This window comes from Rousettus aegyptiacus, unplaced genomic scaffold (genome assembly GCF_014176215.1).
Source record: "Rousettus aegyptiacus isolate mRouAeg1 unplaced genomic scaffold, mRouAeg1.p scaffold_m13_p_12, whole genome shotgun sequence".
NCBI lineage: Eukaryota > Metazoa > Chordata > Mammalia > Chiroptera > Pteropodidae > Rousettus > Rousettus aegyptiacus.
Genome location: NW_023416287.1, coordinates 44,982,074 through 45,006,704, shown reverse-complemented (window position 1 = coordinate 45,006,704; position 24,631 = coordinate 44,982,074). Strand labels below are relative to the sequence as shown.

Here is a 24,631-nt window from a genome sequence, read left to right as displayed (position 1 = left end):
ATGTAAAATCAGTCCATTGGCAACAGAGTCATATCATGGGGCTAAGAAAACACTTTGGGAGCCCTAACTGCCTCTGAGCAGTCTCCATGTGTGGGTGGGGAATTTAGGAGAGAGTTCAGGAATAGTGAAGAAAGAGATGAGAATCACCTATCACAGTTATCACAAAATATATGAACAGAGAGGAGGGGAAGGAGTAGGCCACTAGGTTTGTGGGTTTACATCTACCATTCAGGCTGCGGGTATCCTATATGGTATGGTCTTTACTCAATTTGCCATTTGCGATGCATTTTTTAGTAGATTTTTTTATTTGTTTGTTTGTTTGTTTAAAGGGAAAGGGTGTGGGAGGACAGGTATGGGAGTTTTTCACATACTCCCTTGTGAGCTTGAATAGGGTCTTGAAGAGAGAGATTTATTGGTAGCATAGGACTCCGGGGTCCAGAAGTCATCATGCTTGTTTATTAGAACCCTCTTTCTGTTTACTCGAACTTTTACTCTGAGAATCATCTAGACTCCTCTTGGGGGAGTATTTTTAGCACCAAATAGAGAAAAAGCTTCACATTTTCCAGTTGTTAATGTTAAAGAAAGCAATTTATTTTCATACTGTTTTTGCCCAGAGTTCAAAGCAAAGGAGGCTACACAGCTCTACTGGGGCTTCACTCCTAGGGTATCCACAGTGTCTCATGACTCCCCAATATTGGGGGCTTCAAGAAGCATCATAGGGTACTCTGATATGCAGCCAGAGGCTGAATTGCTGCTGCTGCACTTGCTGTTGCTCCTTTGCATGATTAGGACTTGGTTGTTAGGACAGTGGCCTTTGGGACCTGGGCCAGTCCCTGCCCACATAGCTGCCTCTTGCACTGGCCCAAGAGCTGTAGGAGCTCAGACTCTGATAGGGTTTCTGTCACCCAGGATGGTCAGCTGGGCATCACTCCTTGGCTGCTTGTCTTAGAGAGTGTTGCCTTGGGGACCCATTTCCTGCCGGTCTGTGTCCTCGCCCTGCCCTAGGCAAGTTTCACATTTCGAATGGCCATGAACCCCCAGGGTCGCTATGTGTCCTTTGAGCCATAGACACACTTGCTGTGGTGTACTCATGCATGAACACTTAGGACAATGGCCATGGAGTGACTCCAATCATATCTCACACCCTGGCATCTTGAACATCCCCAAGAAATCTAGAGGCTGTTGGTATTTGTACTAGAGTTCCTGCTGTCAGTAGATCCAGACCACCAGTTCTCCAGCCAAGTGTGGCTAAGGATCCCTGGGGATCCCCAAGACCTTCAAAGGCCATCAGAGAGGCCAGATCTTCATATACCTCAACCAAAGCCACATATTGCAACAGACTGAGAGTAAAGCAGGAAGGAGAATCCAGCTGTCTTCTATTAAGACAGATATTAAAGAGAGGTACAGATGTGTAAAGAAATGCCACTATCGTGAGTAATTTTTTAATGTAATTATTTTTATTGTGTTGTATATGTTAACATGTAATGAGTTTATTTTTAATGAAAAAATATTTAAAATTTTTAGTTTTAATTTCAAGTATGGTAGATATTGATAGATGTTATTATACAAACAAAGCTCTTTATGGGTAATCAGTAACTTTTAAGGGTAAAGAGGGGTCCTGAGACCAAAGCTCTTGAGAGCTGCTGGTCTAAGCAAGCCAGGAGGGTGAGGCCAAGGAAAGAAGTGAAGCAAATTTGGACATGTTAGGGGAAGGGTGGGCCTCCAGGTGCCAGCACCTCAGCAAGGTTAGGGCAGGGCCCAGTAGATATGATATTTTGACAAGAAGGCTGGTAAGCACAGCCTAACAGCAAGTAGTCCCCTTTAAAAGAAAGATGGTGGGGATTCCATACACTGTTTCCCACAATTGAAATCTTTTTTACTCTTGCTTTCAGTGAACTTTCTAATATGATATTAGATCAGAAGAATCATACCTTTCATGCAATATAAAATGTTCTATCATCTACCGACCAAAACAAATCAAATCCAGAGTGAATAAAGATCTTATCATAAAAATGCAAACTAAAATAATCTTAGAAGAAAAATGTTTTTAGGATATCAGAGAAGCCCTGCCTAATCAAACAGGAAGCTTAGAAGCCATAAAGGAAAAAGACAGTATTTGATAACACAACAATTTATATTTTCTATAGTGAATCTCACAGCAAATTTTAAAGAAGTGAAGACTAGGAGAAAATATATGCAATACATATGTCAAAAATTTATAGCCATAATTTGTAAAGATTGTTTACAAATAAATGAGAATGAAATAAATGAGAAAACTACAGAAAAACAAATATGATTATGAAAAAGAAAACTACAAATTGCCAATAACCATAGAGGAAGATCTAACACTACTAGTAATTAGGGAAATACAAATTAAAACAAGATACAAATTTTTGCCCATCAGATTAATACAAAGGAAAATGGTGACTGCCCAGTTAACAGAGGTGCGAGGTAGCAGGCCTTCTCCTTGGCACAAGCCTTTTCATAAGGCAGGAAGGGTCTCAGTAGCCACCAGCATTTAAAAGGATATGTTATTGACCCAGAAATTTCAATTTTTGGCATCTTTCCTATAGGGATACATACAAATGTGAGTCAATGTGTGATACTTACAATGTGTGATTACACATTAACACTCACACGCAGGCGCGCATGCACACACACACACACACACACATACACAAAATCTTTCGGTCATAATAGAAAAAAGAAAAAAAACACCTGAACAGCTATCACTTGGAGAATGTAAGTTCCAGTATATCTGTATTCTAGACTAGATAAGCCACCATAAATAGTGAGGATGGTTTACCTATACTTGTTTAAAGATGTTTGCGACATATTAAATGGAAAATAAATAAATAAATGTGTGTGTGTGTGTGTGTGTGTGTGTGTGTGTATTTGTACAATGATTCCATTCATTAAAAAGAGGAAAGCTCTTGTTCAGTAGACAAATGCACAGATACACGCAACGGGTCAATAGTGCTCCCCAACTCCAGAATGGCATTGGGATGGGTAGAGGGTCAGGGAGTGCTGCAGGCCATTAAGGAGGCTTCACATTATATCTAATTTCCATTTATATTGTTTAAATTTTAAAGGTCTTCATTTTTATAATAAAAACATTTTTTAAATGAAACACAAATATACCCAAATATTTTCATAGAACTATAAAAATAGAATTGAATTACTTTGCTATAAATGCTTAGCTACATAGCTTTCCATATTCAGGAAAAGATGACCTAGAAAGACATTCTCCAAGTAAAGAATTAACCCATGGAGACTTCATGCAGAACCCTCCACTGTAATCATCACTTTCCTCTCTCTCCATGGTCATAAAACAATGAAGATTTTTGAGAAACAAAACATTTGTCAATTTTAGGGCATAACTTCACCTGAAAGCCAATTTATGAACACTCTGCTGTTTCTCCACAAAGTAAAACTAAAGGTTGATAAAACAAGGCAATATTTTGGGGTTAGTCTTCATGTTGCATGGGCCACATCTGACTAAGCAGAAATAACTCTCTGCTTAGGTCACTCTTCTGCACAGCTCCTCACAGATTCACTGATTGGCGTTTCTTGTGTTCTCTGGCCAAGGTAAGCCTCAGTCCTGTCAGCAGTAGCTGTCCTAACAGGGAGCACACCTGTGCAGGTGAAGATGTGCATCTCAGAACCCTCCCTTGGCCTCAGCATGTGTGTTCCGGGTCATTATTGATTCGCCTCTTAATGATAAAGCTACTTAACTACCTGCTAGGCACAGCCTTGTGACTGACACCAGAAATACAAATTAGAAGTAGGGTTCTAAGCACATTTTCATGTGAAAAACAGACTGAAAAAGTACAGTCACCCCTTGTGTCATAAGTGATGAAGTAAGTAATCCAACTGCATGGCCAGGGAGGCTTCGCAAAGGCATCATGCGACATGGGCACCAAAAGACACAGGGACCCTGGACATGGAAAAGTTACGTGCAAAGGCAGTCATGAAGACAGTGTTTCTGGGTTAACAAGCATGCCACACATCCCACAGCCTGTGAGAATAAATTAGGTCACATTTATATCTCTACCCCAAATACAAAGGTCCGCAGCCTCTTCTCTCTGGGAGCAATTTCAGTGTTTTCCAGGAGGCTCCATGGTAAAGATTTCTGATAATTCCTGGGAGAGGTTTGAGTGTACATAAATTTGATGGCTCCCTGGGGCCTCCCTCCCCACAGGAAGTAGATTCTCAAGACCCTGGGTCTAAACTGGATACCCAGGCCCCCTGGAGGCCTTGCAAATCAGCCATTAGACCTTGGGGGTGTCCAGAGCAATGACACTATGAAGGATGGGATGGGGAGCCAAGCACCTGGGGCTTGCTGACAGCCAGCCTCTAGATCCACTCGGGGCATTGCCTCTTGAGCTGCTTCAGTCAGCATATCCACTGAGATCTGCCCTTTTACTGGCAGCTAGGGGTGCACCAGGCGAACCTACCTGGCCTCAACTGCTCACCACATGGGATTCCGCAGTTCAGTTCTCTCACACTCATCTCTCTATTCTCTAAGGTGCACCTCTGGGCCAGCTCTGCTACAGACCCACTGTCAAGTGCAACCCAACACGATCCAGAAGGCACTATTTAAATCTTTATCCCTTGAGTATGTGGGGCCTGAGGGCAGAAGTGGAGAATAGTGCTATAGGACAGGACATGGTGGGATTCAGAGAGACCTTCCATCTACTCCCATGCCAGCCCTTATGCCTCTATTCCCAGAGTGTGGCTGGTAGAGGCACACAGCTGCAGATATGGGGGGTAGGATTCTCTCCAGTCCCCTTTTGCATCATCCCAGGTGTGAGCCCATATGCTGAGAGATGATGCTTCCTCACTGGCCAGTGGCCTGAGTCCTGCTGCAGCAAGAGTGTGTGCATGTGTATGTATGTGTGTACATGCCTTGTGTGTATGTGTATTTATGCATGTGTGTATATATGTACATGGGTGTGTTCACATGTGTTTGTGTGCATGTGTGCACATGTGTGTATTTGTGTGTGTCTGCGTGCACATGTATATGTATGTGTGAGTGCGTGTGTTGCTAGTTCAAGGCAGTAGCACAATTGACAGAGCTCTCCCTTCTTTCTCTTGCTTGTCATTAGACCCCACACCTCCTCACCTTACAACAAAGTTGTACACTATCTTCCTTACCATCTTCCCGAGTCTCTCATACTTGAAATTGATGCCATGGCATAGATAGTCACTTCCTTTTAGTGCATGGGAGACTCAAAGGAAAATAGGTAGACAACACTCAGCAGAGCCATGAGCTGGAAACCAAAAAGCAAAAGGTCTGGATTCTAGGGCTTACCTTGAGCATTGAGTCTCTGCTTCCTCCATATAAAACTGAAGGACTTTAAACCACCTAACTCTCTAATTGCCAACTCAGTGTGCTGTTATTCTAGAAGTAGCTTTATGGCATGTGCTAATGGGATTTAGAAAATCTTCTGTAATGGTGGTATCAGAAACCCAGTGATGACTTGACTGCTCATAAAATATGGTGCCCACAGGGTTGGAGACAGTAGAGATGTGTTTTCTAAATTACTTCCAAAGTCAGAGCCTTTGAGGAAAGGAGATTGGAGCTTTTTATCAACATGTATTTTCCTTTCAGTGTACTATGTGGATCCTGTGCAGATGCGCTTTGGGAAACTTGACTCAACCATACGATGGTTTTAACTTTCCTAGAAAGATTACATCAGGAGAAGCAGCTTTGATTTTGAGAGACTTTCTTAACTCCCCTAGGGGTGGAAGGAAGAAAGATGTCATTTGGCAGGAACAAGTATAGGTGATAATGAATATCAAGCCTTTCATACCTCGAGATTTGGCCCTCAAGGACCCCCCCTGGCCAGCGAGAAGGACCAGGCTGTGCAGCACCCAGCCTGTGGTATGCACAATGAACTGACTGGTCTTTGAGTCCCATGGGCTGGTCAGTTACAGCACAGCACCTCTAGAAGTCTTGTAGGGCCAATGGAATACATTTTTCTAAGTCCTTTCCGATTATAAAATTGCAAAGGCGAGTTTTGTCTGAGCGCCAAGGTTATTCTGAGCACTAGATGTCTTAGAGAGTCTCGTGCCTGAGTCTCCCTTTATTTGAATGTTATTAGAATATCAGTCTGGCAGCAGGCCTGGAGAGAAATAGTTTATTTCTCATAAGGTCCTTGTGAGGGCCAGATTCAAGTAAGAGGCCTTCAAAGTCTGGTGGTTGTCAGAGCACTTCAAAAAAGCAGAGTCTGGAGAACTGGGTGGGTGATGGTGAAGGGGGCGTGTGGTTAACATGCTTTCCTCTTCCATCGCAGCGGAGCTGGAGTTTGCCCAGATCATCATCATCATTGTGGTGATTACAGTGATGGTTATGGTCATTGTCTGCCTGCTGAATCACTACAAAGTGTCCACGAGGTCTTTCATCAACCGCCCAAGTCATAGCAGGAGGCAGGAGAACAGGCTGCAGCCGGTAAGTGTGGGCCTGGCCCCTCAGGTGTTTCTCAGGCCTCTGTCTCGGGCTCCAAAAGTGTGGTCATAAAACAGGACAGCCTACTGCAATTAGAGGTATTGAAAACTCTCCTCTAAGGGTTAACATGCTTACAGAAAAGGATGTGCATCATGAATATTTAGCTCAGTGAGTTCTCACAAATAGAGCACACCTGTGCAACCAGCACTTGCTCAGGAAAGAGACAGGACCAGCCCCTAGAGACATACTCAGGCCCCGCTTCCAGGCATGCCCCACACAAGGTCACCACTGTCCAGAGAGCTTTCAGCATAGATTAGTTTCACCTGCTTTCCGACTTTATGACAATAGAAATTATGCAGTAGTAATAGTAGGTGCTCTTTGGTTTCTGCCTTCTTTCACTCGCATTACACTTGTGAGAGCCATCCATGCTGTTATGTAGAGACCTGTTCTTAAGTGTGGTCTGGGAGGTGTTCCAGTGGTCAACAATGCACTTGTGCTCATTTCCTGCATTCATAAGACACCGAAGGGGTTCCTCAGTGCTGAGGGCATGGGTGGCCTGGAGGGGCGGAGGTGAGACAGCAAGGTTTCAGGGCCTTCTCAGGGGTATCAGTGCAGGTTGAGTTGTGTAGGGGGCTCACAGAACAGCCCATAGTAAGGCTCTTCAGGTTGTTTAAGGTCTCCAGCTACTTCTTGCTCGGAATCACTCTCCTCCTCTAGAAAATAAAGACACCGATATTCAGCTAAACTGTTCTGTGATCTGTACCTGGGAGACCAAGGGCCACTGGAATCTTCTGTTCTGAGCTGGATTTACAGTCTATGATTCTAGGGGCTTTTAGTAAAAGGCTTGGGAATGGTGAGTTTAGGCACTTATAAATTCTTGGGTTTGGTGGTGGGCAAGAGGCAGAACCCGCACAGGATACTCAGACCCTCAGAGTGTAAGTCAAGACCAGGGCTTTCTAGTAACTGGCTTTGAAAGACCATCATGAGCATAGGGGTACAGCCATCCTGGCAGGTACGGTGCGACCTCTGGGACCTCCTGAGATGTCAGAGTCATGCTTCATGGGGACTAGAGAGGTGCTCGATGAGCCACCGGCTCTTCTGTCCCTATGGGTGGAACTGAGGTTGGCTGAGAGTTTCGTGTCCATGGCATGCAGAAGGAGAGAGAAGGGATGGGATTTTTTTTTGTGTGCCACCCCTCAGACACACGAAAATGAAACAGGATGTCATAGCAGCTACCAGGATCAGGCCTGAGAAAAGAACCCCTTTCTCCCTTTTGCTTTCTCTCTTCCTCTGTTGTTCCCTTTCTTTGTCTCCCCAGATCTATGGTTGGGTTCATGAGTCCCTTCCAGCCCTGTTAATATGGCTTTCACCATAGCATGATGGTTTCCCTGTGGATCCTCTGTCACCCCAGAAGTCTGGTACCTGTGGGGCCCAGACTCACTGGACACTGGTGTCTTAATGAATGTAGAATCCTCAGTGTTGTATGAGGATAGCTCTGTTACCTGAGGAAAGGAACAAATTCTTCTAAAGTTCTGAATGCAAAATACATGTAATTAATTCTCTCGAGTTTAAAGAGAAAATCTTGTCATAGCAGTAGTTTCAGAACTACAGCAGGATCAGCCATCACTGTTTTGCCTGAGCCTTAATGCAAGGACTATAAACGCCAACTCCCAGTGTTGGGGAGAAATAGGTAATGTCCACTCATTGTCATCATCAATAGGCATCTCTCAAGTTTCCAGAGAGTACCTGCCATGAATTTGTCCAAGTTTCTCATCAAATACTTTGGGAGTTGTAGTACCCATGCAACTCCAGTGCTTGGCCTGGGCCACACCCACCATGCCTTCCTCTGAGATCTGCTTTAGGTGTCATCTTCCTTCCACCTGACTCGCCTTGTGTAGGTGAGGTGGCTCCTTTCTCTACTTCTCAGTGCCGACCTGGACATTCCTGCTCTTGCTGTCACCATCCATTGTTGTCTTAGCACCTACTCACTGGCCTCCACCCCCAAAATGAGAATTCCCTGCACGGTCAGGTGATGGGATGGACATACACACAATCACACCCTTACTAGCAAAGAGGGGCAGCAGGAAGACAATTTTACAAAGGCAGAGAAATGAAAACTTCTGTGAGTTTTTACTTGGAATGTGTCTTCTATATCATTTGGAAGTGGGTCCCTGTGAAGTCCCCGTTCAGAGGCAGCAGTTTACGTGTGTCCACTCTGCTCCAGGGGCTGCTAGGCAGCAGATCCACCCTTTCATAAAATCTAGAAAGTAATTAAGTGACTCGTGGAGGTTTCTTCAGGGCTACACACTGCACATCAATAGCTAGTCACTGTGTCCACAGAAGTCTTTATCACTGTCTGTGCCTGATTTTGTTAATAAACACTTGAAAGTTTTGCCCCTGAGAGCTCAATCCTAGTTCTGAGCTGGGGGTTATAAAAATGCAGGCTGAATACAGCATAGGGTTTCATTCCATTGCTACAACTACACTATTTTTTCTTTTCTTTGAGTGACCTAGTATGGCTGCTGTTGCTTCTCAATGCTTGGGTTTTCCTTCTTGAGAAAATGGAAATGTGGATATTGCACACCTTAGCAATGGTCTCTGTTCAATGTTTCACAAACTCAAGATCTATTTTTTAGACAGTGACAGAGAACTCAGGCCCAGACTGCAGTTCCATTTTATGACTATGACCATTAACCTAGTTTATGGTCCAAAGAGGAAAGAGAGAGGGTGAAGAAGAAACTTGACTTCTCTCCTGGACACAGATACAAATCTAGATAGCACTGTGGGTGCAACCACACATTTCCATGCAGTCTTCCTCCTACCCAGGAGTGTGCTCCCCCGTCCTTTCCCCCCCACCCCCACACACTGGCCAGGCTTTTTGCCTCCCAATTACCTACTTCTTTCTTGAACTTCTTTTAAGAAATCCCACTTCCCTTAATAGAGTACTAGGAGAGCAATCTGATTCATTTACACTCTTGGTTCTCAACATATTCTTATTGTCTCAACGTGGGGAGGGGGTGCTACAGGATGCTCTAAATACCCTGCAGTGCACAAGGCAGCCCCCACTACAAAGAGTGATCTGACCCCAAATGTCAGTAGAGCCAAAATGGGGAACCCCTAATCTTACAAGGTGCTAAATGCCACCCTTCCCAGAGGTATTTTGCTTAGTATAAGTGAATCTCTCATGGCTGGCTATGAGGCTTCCACAGAGTAAAGAGAGCACTTCCCAGCAGCTCTGTGGAAAGTGTTGGGCCATCTACAGAGAACTTGTGTGATCAGAAGGTCCTAGTCTGGGACTCTTCCTTGAGAAGTTTCCTCCAGCAAATTCTGCCTCCTTTGTTCATTCAGTCATTAGCCAGGCACTGAGCAAGATAATGAAGAAACAATGCAATGTGTCCTTGCCATGTTCTTCCGCTAGCCCACCCTTTCAGCAGCACCCACTAGGCTAATGCTAATGGCGTTTTCTCAGTCTTACCAGAGAAGGCCAGGGGTCTTTAGTGGCCATGTACGTATGTGAGGTGGGCTGTATAGCAAGTGAATGCAAACTGTAGGAGGGTTTTAAGATAGGGCCATGAGCTTCCAGATGGCCTTCCCTCAGCATCCCAAAGTGACTACCTATGCCAAGCAGCCTCCTTCTCTGAGTGGCTTAGAAGGAGCTGGGCAGAAGCATGGCTGGACAGTCACGGTGTGGTAGAGCAGGCTCTGCTCTTACTGACAGAGCACGTGGACAGTGGTCCTCAGGGCTCGCATGGTATCATGTCAATTTGTGCTTTTGGGGGAAAAGGTGACTGGTGAAGATGGATATGTGTTTGCAATTGCTACTGTCCACGTTGTTTCATGTCTGTTGTGAGAACACCTGAGCACTCCTGAAGGGCCTTTCACTTTGTCAGCATCTAAATCCTGCCTTCCCCGGAGCCTGTAGTGTGAGGGCTGCAGTGTCCAGCTGGTTAGCAGCTTGTGGGGATGGGTTGCTACTGCCAGCTTTGCCATGGGTAAGCCTGTGCATTGCTGGGATTCACTCACTTCTGGGTCCTTTTGGCCTATTTGTTCTAGAACCATGTGCAGTCTCCACAAGTATGTTTGTAAAAGGTGTATTTATTTTGGACTGATGTGAGAAGGGTTGGGCATCTCATTATCAGCTTCTAGGTGATTTGGTTTAATACTGTCAGTTAAATGTATTTTTATACATTTCTGCTGGAAGACTTGATAGTCAAGATGATAAAGTAAAGTACAATAGTTGGGTTTTATTTTTGAGAAAGAGGTTTACTGAACATGTAGATGTTCAGATTGAGTTGAGTAAATTTCACTACTGTGCTCCTCTCCTCGCTAATGGACATTCCACTTAAACCAAAAGGAAAAAGTAAAACTGAGATTAATACAATAGGATCTTAGTAGTTCTCAGTATCCCTAGTTCCCAGAGAGAGTCTTCTTCTGAGAAATGGTAGGTTAGATCAATTGCCCTCTTGGGCCAAGTGCCAGGCTCGCCCTGATTCTGGAAGGTTTTCCTTGTACGGTCAAAGGCACTTTCCCAGTGAGGGCAGTGCCCCCAGCCCTGACTTTATCACATTCCATGCTCCTCATGTGGCACCATCCCCCCTGGTTCCAACAATGCCCATTGGAAGCACACACTTTCTGTGCCAGCTCTCCTCTGGCCATTGGATGAATAAATGGAGTTTGTATCAGCTAAGGTTGGTCAGCCTTAATCACTCCAGTGTCTCTGAGATACTATTCTGGGGAGTCCAGGGGATGGGACAGTACAAACTCTGAATTAAGTAGAAGCAGCCATTTTTGAATGAAAATTAAATCACATAAAAAATGCTTTAAATTATGACAAACAATAATGAAGGTTTGTGATATAAACTCAGATGTGTCCTTTCTGAAGTAGCCATGGCTTATTTTTTAGAGCCTGGTTTATGTGATTTCAGAGTTTTGAGACTATCTAGATTTCTTTTCATTACCTTAGACCACCAACTCATAAGAAAACAACAAAGGGGCACAAATACTCCAGACGCGGCCCTGAGAGATGTTTGGACAAGCCACTGGAGCCTTTCTTGCCAGAGCAGGAGGAGGCCTGAGCAGCCTTTTCTGACAGCCGGCAGCCCAGCCTGGTGGGGCCAGCTATACTTACCTGAATAGGCCAAGGCTCAGTGGATAGTGGGTGAGGCCAATGTGGCTGACTATTTATTGAAGATCAGCAGAGGCAGGAACATTTTACTTAGTTCGAACCACATGAAATTATAGATATTCAGCCATTCTGACCCATAAAAACAGCAATTTTAATTAAAAAATTAACAAAAGGAGTCACGTCAGGCATTTCTCCATTACCAACTGCTATAGGGATTAAATCAGTTGTGAAAATGTGGGTGCCTGGGCCTCCTTGTGTAGACAGAGTAGCATCAGCCTGTCACTCAGCGCAACCTGTGCTACACCAACTTCATGGGGTGGGGGCAGTGCAAGAAAGGAAATCATTTGTTTTGTACCCCGTCAGTAGAGAAAGAGAGTAAAGACTGTAACTGCCAGCTGTGTTGGTGTAGAAATTTGGATTCTTTGGATTCAAAGTGCCCTGGTATGGGGGAAGTCTACACCCAGAGACCCTCTCTGTAGAAGTAGTAGACTTTGCTTGTGGTATGACCAGAATACCACAGGGTATTCTGACAAAACTTAATTGAACTTACAAAAATGAGAAGATGTCACATAAAAATTAGAATTTACATCTTTTCTTGAAAAGTCAACATATTGGGCCATACCAGCCTCTGCTCTTGCCTGGCACCCCCTGGCTGGGGCTGCAAAGCATCTGCCACTCAAGATGGACCAGTGCCCACCTATTGGTTGTGGTATCATCTTTCTACATAAGTTGTTTTTTTAGAGAACTCATGCCTCTACCACAAGGGTGAAAACAAAAGATAGACCAGGAGGGCCACTGGTTTCCAGAAAAATGGGAGGTGATTTCCTCATGGAAGTAAAGCTCATTCGTACAAGATGAGAAGTTGAATCAAGTGTGTCTGAGCCAATAGAGTACAGCATTTCCTGTGCCCAGCCCAATGTGCTCATTACTGGCCCTTGCTGTTCAGTCATCTCCCCGGGGCAGGGCTCTCCTCTCTAGGGCTAGAGTCTGTGGGCAGAGCTGGCTATGGGCACCACTCTGTTGACCTTGAGAACAGAGTAACATTTCTGATCACCTCTGAGAAGCAGCTCAGAAACACACCATACTGGGCTTGGAACTCACCATGCTTGAGAAGCCCACAGGCTGTGTTCCGAGGTCTAATGAAGAGCACACAGAGATGGAGAGTCACCACACCATGAATAAAGTGCTAGATGGCTATGCACTTACCTGCCTTTTTTCATTTCTATCTATTTCAATCTGTATTTAGAAAAGCATTTCTAAAATAATAGAAATGAACTATTTTCATTCAGTTAGGTACAAAAAAGTGAACTAAAGGGCTTGATGATGCAGTTATAATAGGCACATCTCTGATACTTCAGACTAAAGAGAAGAGAGCCACAGGCTTCAATTAGCATAAGACTGGGATGAAAGATGGCAGGGGACAGTATTCCTGTGAACAGGGCATATTCTTGTTGCACCATAAGAACAGGGGTATTTGTTGCCAACTTTGTTTAATAACAATTCTCCATTATTTCATGAGCTACTTAAACTGAATTTTCACATGTCAAGGGGACTGCAAGAATCAGTCAATGCCTGCTGTAAACTCCAAACGCAGGTTTTCTACCATCAGCCATGCTATTTCTCTCTTGGAATGAGTGAGGGTTTTCACATAGTCTGCCTACAAGACCAGTCATTTAAAACGTTTTGCCCTTTGGTGTGTCTAATTAAAACATTAGAAGAGTGATAATTTTAACATCTTCGTGTAAGAGAAACTGAAGGCCAGATTGCTGGCAAAAAAAATTGAATAAGGATGCTAGGCCATAGCTATTACATAGCAGATAGTAGAGAGACCTTTTTAATAGACAAGATTTGTCTTTCAAGCAATGTGAGTAGCTCAAATAATTCTTCTACTTATGTAGTCATTGCTCAGAGCTTGCAGTTCATTTTTTGGAAAACTTTCAAGGGAAATTATTTTTTAAGTCCTCAATAAATGGCAAGTCTTCCTTTTTCTTATATGTTCTCTGAGGGTGAGTTTGATTTTTGGTACCAGCCAAAATCCATTTAGAGTTCAATCTTATGAATGAGGTTGCTGGTCAAGCTAAATGATACAATTTTGGTGCAAAGCCAAAGGTGACTTGATTAGTAAAAATAGTGTTGTCCAAGTTACAATCAGATGCTGTCGAGAAAGGTCAGGAAAGACCCACAGCAAACTGATGGCTTTTTCTGGGGAGGAGTCAAGATGGGAGATGGTGAACAAAGGGAGCCTGGTCTATGCTGTTAAAATTTTTATGGTAAGAATGTATTGTTCATATATCACTTTTACAAGTACACAACATCCTCTGCTCACATAAACTGTTGTTAAAGACAATTCCAGTAATGTTCTAAGCATCCATAGACTCCGGAGGCAACTCATTCGAACATGATTTCTATTGTGACCAAAGTATGATTTTATTTCAAAATCAGATTTTGAAATAAAATTGATAAAAAATTTTATAAACTAAAAAATTTTAATAACCCTTTAAGTAGGCATCAGCGTAAAATTGCAAAGGTAAAGTTTGTTTGTTTTATATGTTTTTACTTAGTTTTTGAAAGTTGGTGTGCTTTATTCTAAGGGGAAAAAAATTTTCTAAGTTATTCTCATTCTGGGTGGCACTTGAGGAAGCTTCCCAGAGCTGTCAAAGAATGCCAAAGGAGGTAGCAGGGTTCTGGCTTTATTAATCTCCTACTAGCTCTATGACCTTTGGGAAAGCTTCAGTCCTGTGCCTCAGCCTATTCTCACATCTTAAAGGAGGTGATTGTGCCTACCTAGGCTGATAGTGTATGGTTTCACATCTCACTATTACCTTGAGCTTTCTAATTCCCAGGCCGGTTTCTCATGAAATTTAATTGCTCATTCACAGCACCAAGCTCTGTAGAGGCACCTGCATAGCTCTTTTCTGCTTGTTCCTCAGGGCCTATAGACCTCCCAGATCCATTATATTGTTCTGGAAATATAAAGGATCCCTTTTCTTTTGTTCCCAGCATACTTTCCTGGATGATTTGTGTTTCTCTTAAGGGATGTGCCCTAGATTGAGTAGATTTGGGAGAGAAATATTGAGTCCTGAGAAGTCTGATGATGAATTCCCAAGGAGGAATTAAAGGGGAGATGCTGGAGAAAATGCAGTCATTGACATCTAAAGGTATTGACTTTACATCTAAGCTGTTACTGCCATCTAGGGTGGAAAAGACAGCAATACTAAGGCATTTGGATTGTATGAGAAAAGGGAAGAAAAGAAAGAAAATTGATTTATCAGAAGGTAAAGGTGTTGCTGAACATCCAAAGATTAGTTTTACCTATGATTTGAAGTTCTCAACCTGGGACAGGAAGAAAAAATAGATTTCCAAATATTTGAGACCATACAATATATTCATTCATTGGGAGGAACCCTTATGTAGAAGCCAAAATATCCACAAACTGGCTGTGTCATCTCCGGCGATTAACATATTCTCTTTGGGCCTCAGTTTCCTCCCGTCTAAAACAATGGATAATTGGCTTAAATCAGAGACATTCAGATTGTTTTAAACCATGAAGAATAGCAGTAAACACATCTTACATCACAATCCACAATACTCATATACACAACTAAAGCAAAAGTTTCACCAAACAATACTTACAGACAATGTTATTTTCTATTCTGTTTGATTTTTTTAAATACTGGCTGCAACCTACTTACATTGATTTTCCATCTCTCTGAGAGGTTGCAACTCACAGTTTGAAAAACACCTATTTATGTTTTTTCTATCCCCAAATTTTATGATCCTGTGGTCCCTGGAGAAAAGAGAATTTAGCTGAGGGCATAAAACCAAGGAGGTTTGGGGTATGGAAGTGTCCTTACACATGATCACAGTGCACGTGGACCCAAAACAGCAGGCTTCAACAGAGAAGCCCAGTAAGTCATGGTCACAGATTACTCTCTTTTAAAGCTATAAGTATATCCTTCATGTAGAAAAAGATCCAAGAGATACAGAAATAAAAAAGATTATTAAAAAGTACAGTGAACAATTGTATATTGACAGATTGAATAACCTAGATGAAATGGACAAATGCCTAGAAATACACCCTAATAAGACTGAATTACAAAGAAATAGAAATTTTGAATAGTTCTGTAACTAGTAGGAACATTGAATCAATAATCATAAACCTCCCAACAAAGAAAATTCCTGGACCAGATGGTTTCATTGGTGAATTCTACCAAACATTTTAACAAGAATTGACTCCACTTCTCAAATTCTTCCAAAAAAAATGAAGAGGAAGGAACACTTTCTAATTCATTCTGTAAGGCCAACATTACTGTTATATGAAAGCCAGACAAAGACTCAACAGGAAAAAAAAACCAATATCCATCAGGCATATTGATGCAAAAACCCACAACAAAATGTTAGCAAACTGAATTTAGTAGCATCCTAACAAGACCAAGTGGGTTTATTTCTGTAATGCAAAAATGGTTCCAAATAGGAGAATCGATCAATATAATACACCACATTAACAGAATGAAAGGAGAAAGCTACATGATTATCTCATCATGCAGGAAAAGTATTTGACATAATTCAACACTTTTTCATGATAAAAACATTCATAAAACTAGGAGAAAAGGAAATTACCTCAATAAAATAAAAGCTGTCTATGGAAAGCCCACAGCTAACATCATACTCAATGGTGAAGGATTGAAAGCTTTTCCTCTGAGATTGGGAACAAGACAAGGATGTGCGCTTTCACCACTTCTTTTCTTTTTTCTTTTCTTTCTTTTATTTTTTTTCTTAGAATTTTTATGAGTTTATTTGAGCCCAAACTGACAACATATGCTAGGTAACAAGATGTCAAATGCTCCCACGACTTCCTTTCAACATAGTATTTATTGGAAGTTTTAGTCAGAGTAATTGGTCAAGAAAAAGAAATAAAAGGCGTTTCAACTATAAAGGAAAGTAAAATTATTTCTTAGCAAATGAAATGATCTACATATAGAAAACCCTAAAGATTCCACCCAACAAAGAATACCTGCTATAACTAATTAACGAATTTAACAGTTGCAGAATGCAAAGTCAACATGCAAAAATCAGTTGCATTTTTTTACACTAACAATAAACAATCCAAAAAAGAAATTAAGGAAACAATTCAATTTACAATAGCATCAAAAAGAATAAAATACTTAGAAATAAACTTAACCAAGGACATAAAAGATTTGTGCACTAATAACTACATGATGTTGCTGGAAGAAATTAGATACAAATAAATGGAAAGACATCTCTTATTCATGTATTGTAAGACTTGAAATTGTTAAGATATCAGTCCTACCCAAAGCAATCTACAGATTCAGCTCAATCCCTATTATAATCTCAATTATGTTTTTTTGCAGAAATAAAAAAGTTTACCCTAAACTTCATGTGCTATCTCAAAAAACCCTCACCCCCAAATAGCCAAAATAATATTGAAAAAGAATAACAAATTTGGATATCTCACACTTCCTGATTTTAAAACTTACTACAAAGCTACAGGAAAAAAAAAAACAGTGTGGTATTGGCATAAAGAAAGACATATAAACCAATGAAATAGAATAGAAAGTCCAGAAATAAACTTCCCCATATATGGGCAGATGATTGTCAACAAGGGCACCAAGACTAATCAAAAAGAAAGGAAAGTTTTTTCAAAAAAGGGGCTGTGAAAATTGGATATTCACATGCAAAATAATGACATTGTACCCTTGTCTTATACCATATATGAAAAATTAATATGGATCAAAAACCTAAATGTAAGAACTAAAACTATAAAACTCTTAAAGAAAACAAGCGAGGGAAAGCTTTATAACATTGGATTAGGCAGTGGTTTCTTAGATATGACACCAAAAGCACAGGCAATAAGAGAAAAATAATAAATTGAACTTCAGAAAATAAAAACTTTTATTTGTAAAAGAACACTTTCAAGAGAGCAAAAAGGTCGACCACAGTATGGGAGAAAATATTTGAAAATCATATATCTGATAAGGGATTAATATTCAGAACATATAAAGAACTCCTACAACTCAACATCAATATTATAGATAACCCATTTGAAAATAGGCAAAGGACTTGAATAGACATTTTTCTAATGAAGATATACAAATGGCCAATAAGCATATGGAAAAAGCTCAGTACCACTAATTGTAATAGCTAAGTTTACGTGTCAGCAAAACTGAGCTTAGCATATCCAGATAGCTGATAAAATGCTGTTTCTAGATGTGTATATGAGAGTAATTTAAGAAGAGATTAACATTTGACTCAGTAGACCGAATAAAGAAAATCTGCCCTCACCAATGTGGGTATCTTCCAATTCCTTGAGGGCCTATATAGAACAAAAAGGTAGAGCATGGTCATATTTTCTATCTTTCTTCTTGAGCTGGGATGTTCTATTCTCTTGCCTTCTGACATTGGACTTCATGGTTCTCGGGCTTTTGTAGTCCAAGATTTATACCAGTGGACCCCTGGTTCTAGAACTTCAGCCTCTGATTGAACTATACCACCATCTGTCCTAGTTCTCCATCTTGCACATGGCAGGTTGTGGGACTCCATAAACACATGAGCCTTTTCTTATAATAACTAGATGATTGATAGATGATAGATAGATAGATAGATAGATAGATAGATAGATAGATAGATGATAGATAGACAGACAGATGATAGATGATAGGTGATAGACACACACACACACACACACACACACACACACATCCTGTTGGTTCTGTTTCTCTTGAGAACCTTAACTGATTTGTGTACGATTAGTGTTCAAAACCATAATGAGATACCACATTTTACCCATTGGAATGGCTATTATCAAAGACACAGAAAATAAAAAATGTTGGCAAAGAAATTAGAACCCTATGCACTGCTGGTGAGAATGTAAAATAATACTACCGCTATGGAAAAGAGTATGGTGGTTCCTCAAAAAAAATAAAATAAACATAGATTTACCATATGATCCAGAAATTCCACTTCTGGGGATATACCCAAAAGAATTTAAAGCAGAGATTCAAAGAGATATTTTTATATTTCTCTTCATAGCAACATTATTCACAATAGCCCAAAAGTGAAAACAATCAATCTATCCATCAATTGATGAATGAATAAAAAAAATATAGTCTATTCCTACAATGGAATATTATTCAGCCTTTAAAAAAAAGAATAACACATACTACAATGCAAATGAACCTTTTAATTAAATGGATAAACCTTGAAGACATTATGCTAAGTGAAATAAGGACATAATATATGCCCACAAAAAGGCAAATATTGTATGATTCTACTTATATGAGATACCTAGAATAGTTAAATTCATAAAGACAGATAGTATAATGGTGGTTACCAGGGCCTGAGGGGAGAAAGGAATGGGAAGTTAGTGTTTAATGGGCATAGCATTTCAGTTTGGGAAGATGAAAAAGTTCTAGAGATGGATGGTGGTAATAGTTACATGACGATGTGAATGTACTTAATGCCACTGAACTGTATATTTTTAAATGATTAAAATGGCAAATTTTTATGTTATGTATGTTTTACCACAATAAAAAGGAAGAAGAGTCGGTTTTGATTTTCCGCTTACCACCCCGCCCCTGCCCCATCAAAAGTGCCAGATGGTCAGATTTAAAGAGGAAAAATTTTAGTCATGTTCCAGGTCTGCAAATAACACTGTTGGCATCATAAAGACAAACATTTGGGAAATCAGGTGACTTTTAAAAATCTTTAATGTATCCATTTCAGAGTCAAGCAGAATCAACTCACAGGAACATTTTCTGTCAATATGGCTATTCATTGACCATACAGAAAGAGGAACATACAATAATTTCTCAAGTGTAAAGAAGCCTGAAAATGCATGCCGTTAAGCCTACAAAATTTGGAGCTGTTCAACGACCTTTTTCCACAAGATAGACTCACTAGAGCCCCTTGATTACGAGCTTGCCACTCAGAGTGGTCAAAGGGTTTCATAGGCCTGGGTCCCAGTGCCTGTGCTCACCAAAGGCCTCATGGAGGCAACTTCCAGGGCAGAGTCAGGGAGGTCAGAACACCAGATATTATGATTCAAAGTGTACTTAGTGTAAGAAACAAACTACATCTGTATACTCATGTCTCTGTGTGCAGTCATGCACATGCTGTGGTTGTGTTTTTTGTAGATCTAGGCTGGGTGACACTGTCACAAGGGAAAGCCTCTCTCTCCCTTGGCATGTTTACTGCAGTCAGGCTCTGCCCACAACTTGCAGATTTGAAAGAAAAATGTTATCAACCTGCTCAGAGATGGTATAACCTGAATGATTACCTGATAGTGACTAAATTAGCAGGAGAATGACAAATAATGTATTCATTAACAATAAAGATTTCATTTTAGCAAATAAAAGAAGGTTCAAGAGAAAACAAAGCTTATCACAAAATTGAGTTCCATAAAATTGTTGTTTCTTCTAATATGTCTCCCTGCTTTCACTTCATGACATCAAAGGAGCAGTGCATGGTATAGGGAATTCCCGATGTCTGTACTCATGATGATTTTCTCAGTGGACAGCTAATTGCCAGGCTGAGCTAATGCATTAAGAGTACAGAGAGTCAGTATGCAACTGTGGGCCTTTATTCTTTGTAGCACCCAGAAAGCCAGGGAGAAGAAGTTTCTATGAAGAGTCTCATGGGTAATGCTTGTTTTAAGAATCTTAGGAAGAAATCTTAGGAAGAAATCTGAGATAAATGCAACTTAAGCTTCTCTCATCTTTTTAGCCTTTCCATTCAAAATGCCACTTTTTGGATAGATGATATTGTAAATAGACAAAGAAATGAGGAAATTTCAGTGAAGTCATTTATTTTAAAAGAGGAAACTGAAAACTGTCTTCACTTTAGCTGTGTATAGCAGCAAGTAATTGTTACATGTAATGTTAAGAGCTACCATATAGTGAATACTGATGTGCAAGGCAGTGTGCTAAGGAATATACGTACATTGTATCTGAGCCTCGAGTAAGGAAAATCGAGGTTTGGAGAAACTAAGTAAGCTGTCTCCCGTCACAGAGTGAAGAGCAGCAGGGCCAGGATCGTGGCTTAAGGCTTTCCCACCTCAGAATGCATTTGCTATTACAGATCTACACTGGTTATTGATAGAGGTGTCATCCACCTGGGTAATATTAAGTTGTCATCAGATAATCAGTCATTGCCTTTCTTGTCACAGAGCCTTTGTTCCAGGGAGAAAATTAGAAAATAAGAAACATGCATATAAGGCATTGCATATACAGAGAAGGCTCCGAAGCCTACTTACTTTACTCTTAAGAGTGGATGCCCTTCTTGTAAGCTTCCAGGACAGTCCCTTGTGTGTCCTGCTCAGTTTTAATGTGTGTCTCAAGTAACTGGTACTAATAATAGATAAAACACGAGTGATTCGAGAATAATACACCTTACGAAACAGACGAGAATTGATTCAAAGTTACCCCTAGAATGATGTCTCCCTAACTCATTTGATTCGAGAATGCTTTCTTGAGTGGAACAAAGGGGTTGGAGAGATAGATTAAACCTGGAGATTGCACAGACCCCGTGCTCCGCCCCTATCATCTACCCCATGGGAAGGTGTGGCACATTACTTGTTGGGTTATGTGTGTACATTATCTCACATCTTGCAATGGAAAAGGATTGAAATCCACTGCCAGGAGGTACTCATTAAATGTGCAGAGAAGTAACGAATCAATAGACAGTGGATACCTCCCTGCCTTTCGATTGGTAGTCTTACAAGTAAACAGCTATAAGGGACGGAATGAATTTAATCCTGTGTAAAAATATTAGCAAAATTTTGTTCTTATTGCTCAAAATTCTGTAAACTACTTTAAATATTATCTTATTTCTTAACTTATTCTGAGTATAAATTGATGTAACAATATAAGCATTGCCAAGAGCAGTAAAGCCTTCATTGTTGGGATAAGGTTCCCTAATGAGGACCCAGAACTGCAGCCATTTGAATAGATGCCATAAGATAAGTCTCCTTCTCCCTGAAAATGTCATCTCTAGCGTTTGGAGATGAAGAAACTGAGAGGTCTAGACAAGAAGGCCCACGTCTTTGAATTTGGCTATGTGCAGGCTCTCAGATGATCCAAAGAGTCGGATCTTAGTCAGAGGGCTTCACCTCACCAGTAAAAGCAAGAATCAGCAGGCTCCACCAGCAGTGTGGGAAATTTAGTGCTAATGAGGGCAATCTGGCGATGGTTAGCATGGGGTGGCCTGTAAGAGGGTGGCCAGAACCAACTGTGACATGAGTGCCAGAGCAAAGCAGTTCCTTTTCCATCAAGATTGCTAGGATCCAGCCTTTCTAGAATTCTGGTCATATTCCAGGTCTGGGTTCTTCACATATCAGCAGAGGCACAGAACTGGAATGACAGCTTCCGGACTGTTGGAACCACAGCATCTTACAGATCTCGTAGTTTTAACGACTCCTATGAACCACCTGGGTGAGAGGCCAGAAAAATAAGTGTCCTATAAAAGTGAATAAGTTGGAAGTGGGAGACAATTGCCAGTAAGTAATTAAATAAATTACATCATTACTAAAATAGTAATGGTGGCAATGGAGGGAAGTAGAGTGGGGGTGACAGAGAGTGGCGACTTGATGAGGCCACAGCAGTACAGAGGGTTGAGAGGACTGAGGGAGAAGTCAGTGAGTTCCACTTTAGACATGTTTAGTTTTAGGAGTTCATTGGAGTCCAGGAGGCCCCCATGGCTAGACCAGTCTGAAGCTCCTGGGAAAAGGTGGGACCAAAGACAGACCCATCCCAATGAGGATGGCCCTGTAAACTGCAGAGGGAATGAGGTGGCCCAGGGAGACCTCAGTGAGAGGAGAAGTTTCTCCAGACAGGCCTCTGAGGAATTACAACATTTAACCAAAATGCAGAGCTAGAGGTACCCCCACCCCCAAGGAGAAGGCAAAGCAGCTAGAGAAGCCAGAGTGTGAATGAGGAGGGTGATGTCACTGAGGTCAACAAGAGAGGAGGGTTCAGTGTTACTGGTAGGCCAGGTAAGAGGAGAGCCGAAAAGTGGCAAATGAATTTAGTAACAAGAATGTTGATGTGAATTTGGTGAAATATAAGATTGAGTGTGCACAAGATTTAATCTCTTTAGGCAATTTTTCAAGTTTTGTCACTTTCTTGGGAAATAAAGCCATTGAGGATGGTTATTTTCCTTTTCAGAAAATGTGCAACCCGCTACTTCTGGGTCACTTCCCTCTCACTTCATTGGATGGTTTTATTTCTCGCTATTATGCTCCACACCGTGCTTTAATATGCTGTTTTCACTGTTTCCTGGTGCCATTTCTCTAAATGGAAGATTAGAGCTGACAGCACTGAGCTCCAGTCTGTAGGAAGAAAGAGAAGCTAGGGCAGAATTATGAGTCTTGGAAACAGCTGTGGATGAGTTTTTATGCTGTTTTCAGTATGAAAGTTGCTATAACAACCCAGAATTCTAGTGATAGTTTCACTTTGATCCCAATAACACTCTAAAGTGCTATGCGAGCTACCTTGGCCTGGCGAAAGGTGTGAATCAGCTACTTCATTAGGTTTGATTAGATCTTCCACCTGTCGCCAGGCCAGAGCCATAATGGCCCATTACATAATTTTACAGTTAAAGCTTAGACCCAAACTTCCTCTTAACACTGCTGGGTCTGTTCATATTTTTGCTGCTACGTCCATGATGTCTTGTGGGTATCTTAGGAACAGGTTGTATGTGTTGGACAAACACTCTATTTAGCAGCAGAGGGGATATTTGTATTAGAATATGGGCCTAAAAAGAGAGCAAAAGAGACTGCGGGGTGTTTTACCTCGCAGATCTACTTATGTGCCCTTTAAGCTCTCAGGAAGCTCAGTGATCGCACAGGGTCATGTACAAATATTCCTGGGAATCCAAAAATACAGACATTTGCCCCCCACATAGTACCTTATTATCTTGATCATAATAACAAGACTTTCGCTAATAGTCCAACAGACCTGTGCTAGTAGCCAACAATTTAGGTTCAAAAGAGGTAACATATTGAAGTGCTTTGTAAACAAATTTATGGTGTTAGAAATGATCCTTAATAATGCCTACTATTTGGTTCCATCTGCCTTGGGGATACACAGAATGAAGAATAAATTGACAAAAAGATGATCGAAGGGCATTCAGGCTTTGGAAACTCAGTTTTCAGTTTGAAAGCCAACCAGTGTAGCTGGGCAGTGATTTTCTTCTGCTGCTGCTGCTACTGCTGCTGCTTAACTCGAAGCCAAATCACAGAAAGGCCTTGGCTGAAAGGCCAGCTGCGGTAATCCACATTTGCATGGGGTAGGCCCCTGTATAAGAGCTTAATTCATCCAGACCCTACCCAAATCTAGGTAGTGATTGAATATGGTTTGATGATTTGGAATGTATTTCAAACACAAAAGTGTATAGTTTAAATGATACTTAGTCACAATTATCCTTTTAAATGTTTGGTATATATATAAAAAAGGAACAATTCTTCATTGGGCCCTGTTTTAAACAGGTCTGCTACTGTCAAGGAGAAATATGGTTCCCTGATTTTAGGTGCTGCTGTATGAAACTAACGATTTTCTTGCAATCTCTCCCCCACCTCCACCAGGAAGGGCACCTGTGGCCTTCAGACAGCTCTGGTTCTCAGCCAGGTGCCTCAGAGGTAAGGAGTTGGATAAGGGAGGGGTGTGGGTGGCAGGAGGAAGTTGCTGAACCCCATGTGCATGGGAGAAGGGATGAGAGAAATAAGCTATTGCAATAAACTTGGTGTAAAGGTTAAATGTATTACAGCATAGATTAAGAAATAACACATTTAAATTAAGGTGTATACCTATAATTTTGGTTTAAAAGACAGGAAAGGGTTTTTGTTTTTGTTTTTTTTCCTACAATCTTCTAGAGATTATTTGTGCTAGTCTAAAGCTCCTTACGAAAAAACAGGTTGAGAATCACCGATCTTAACATGATCCCATAGCTGCTAATAATGAGGGGTGGCAGATGTGGGCACTGTTTATAAATATAGCATGATTCATTTCCACATCTTCAAGTTTAATAGTATGACTTTAAAC

The 24,631-nt window shown here is 41.2% G+C and overlaps 1 protein-coding gene across 16 annotated transcripts in view; it reads left to right on the top strand.

Moving 5' to 3' along the window:
* Window positions 1–24,631, top strand: part of LDLRAD4 (low density lipoprotein receptor class A domain containing 4) — a 432,201-nt gene that overhangs the window by 394,345 nt on the left and 13,225 nt on the right. For all 16 annotated transcript variants that reach the window (XM_016119839.2, XM_016119832.2, XM_016119838.2 and 13 more), the window contains 2 exons: window positions 6,300–6,454; window positions 24,175–24,228. In XM_016119839.2, the coding sequence (XP_015975325.1) occupies window positions 6,300–6,454; window positions 24,175–24,228 (209 nt within the window). The remainder of the gene's footprint in view (window positions 1–6,299; window positions 6,455–24,174; window positions 24,229–24,631) is intronic.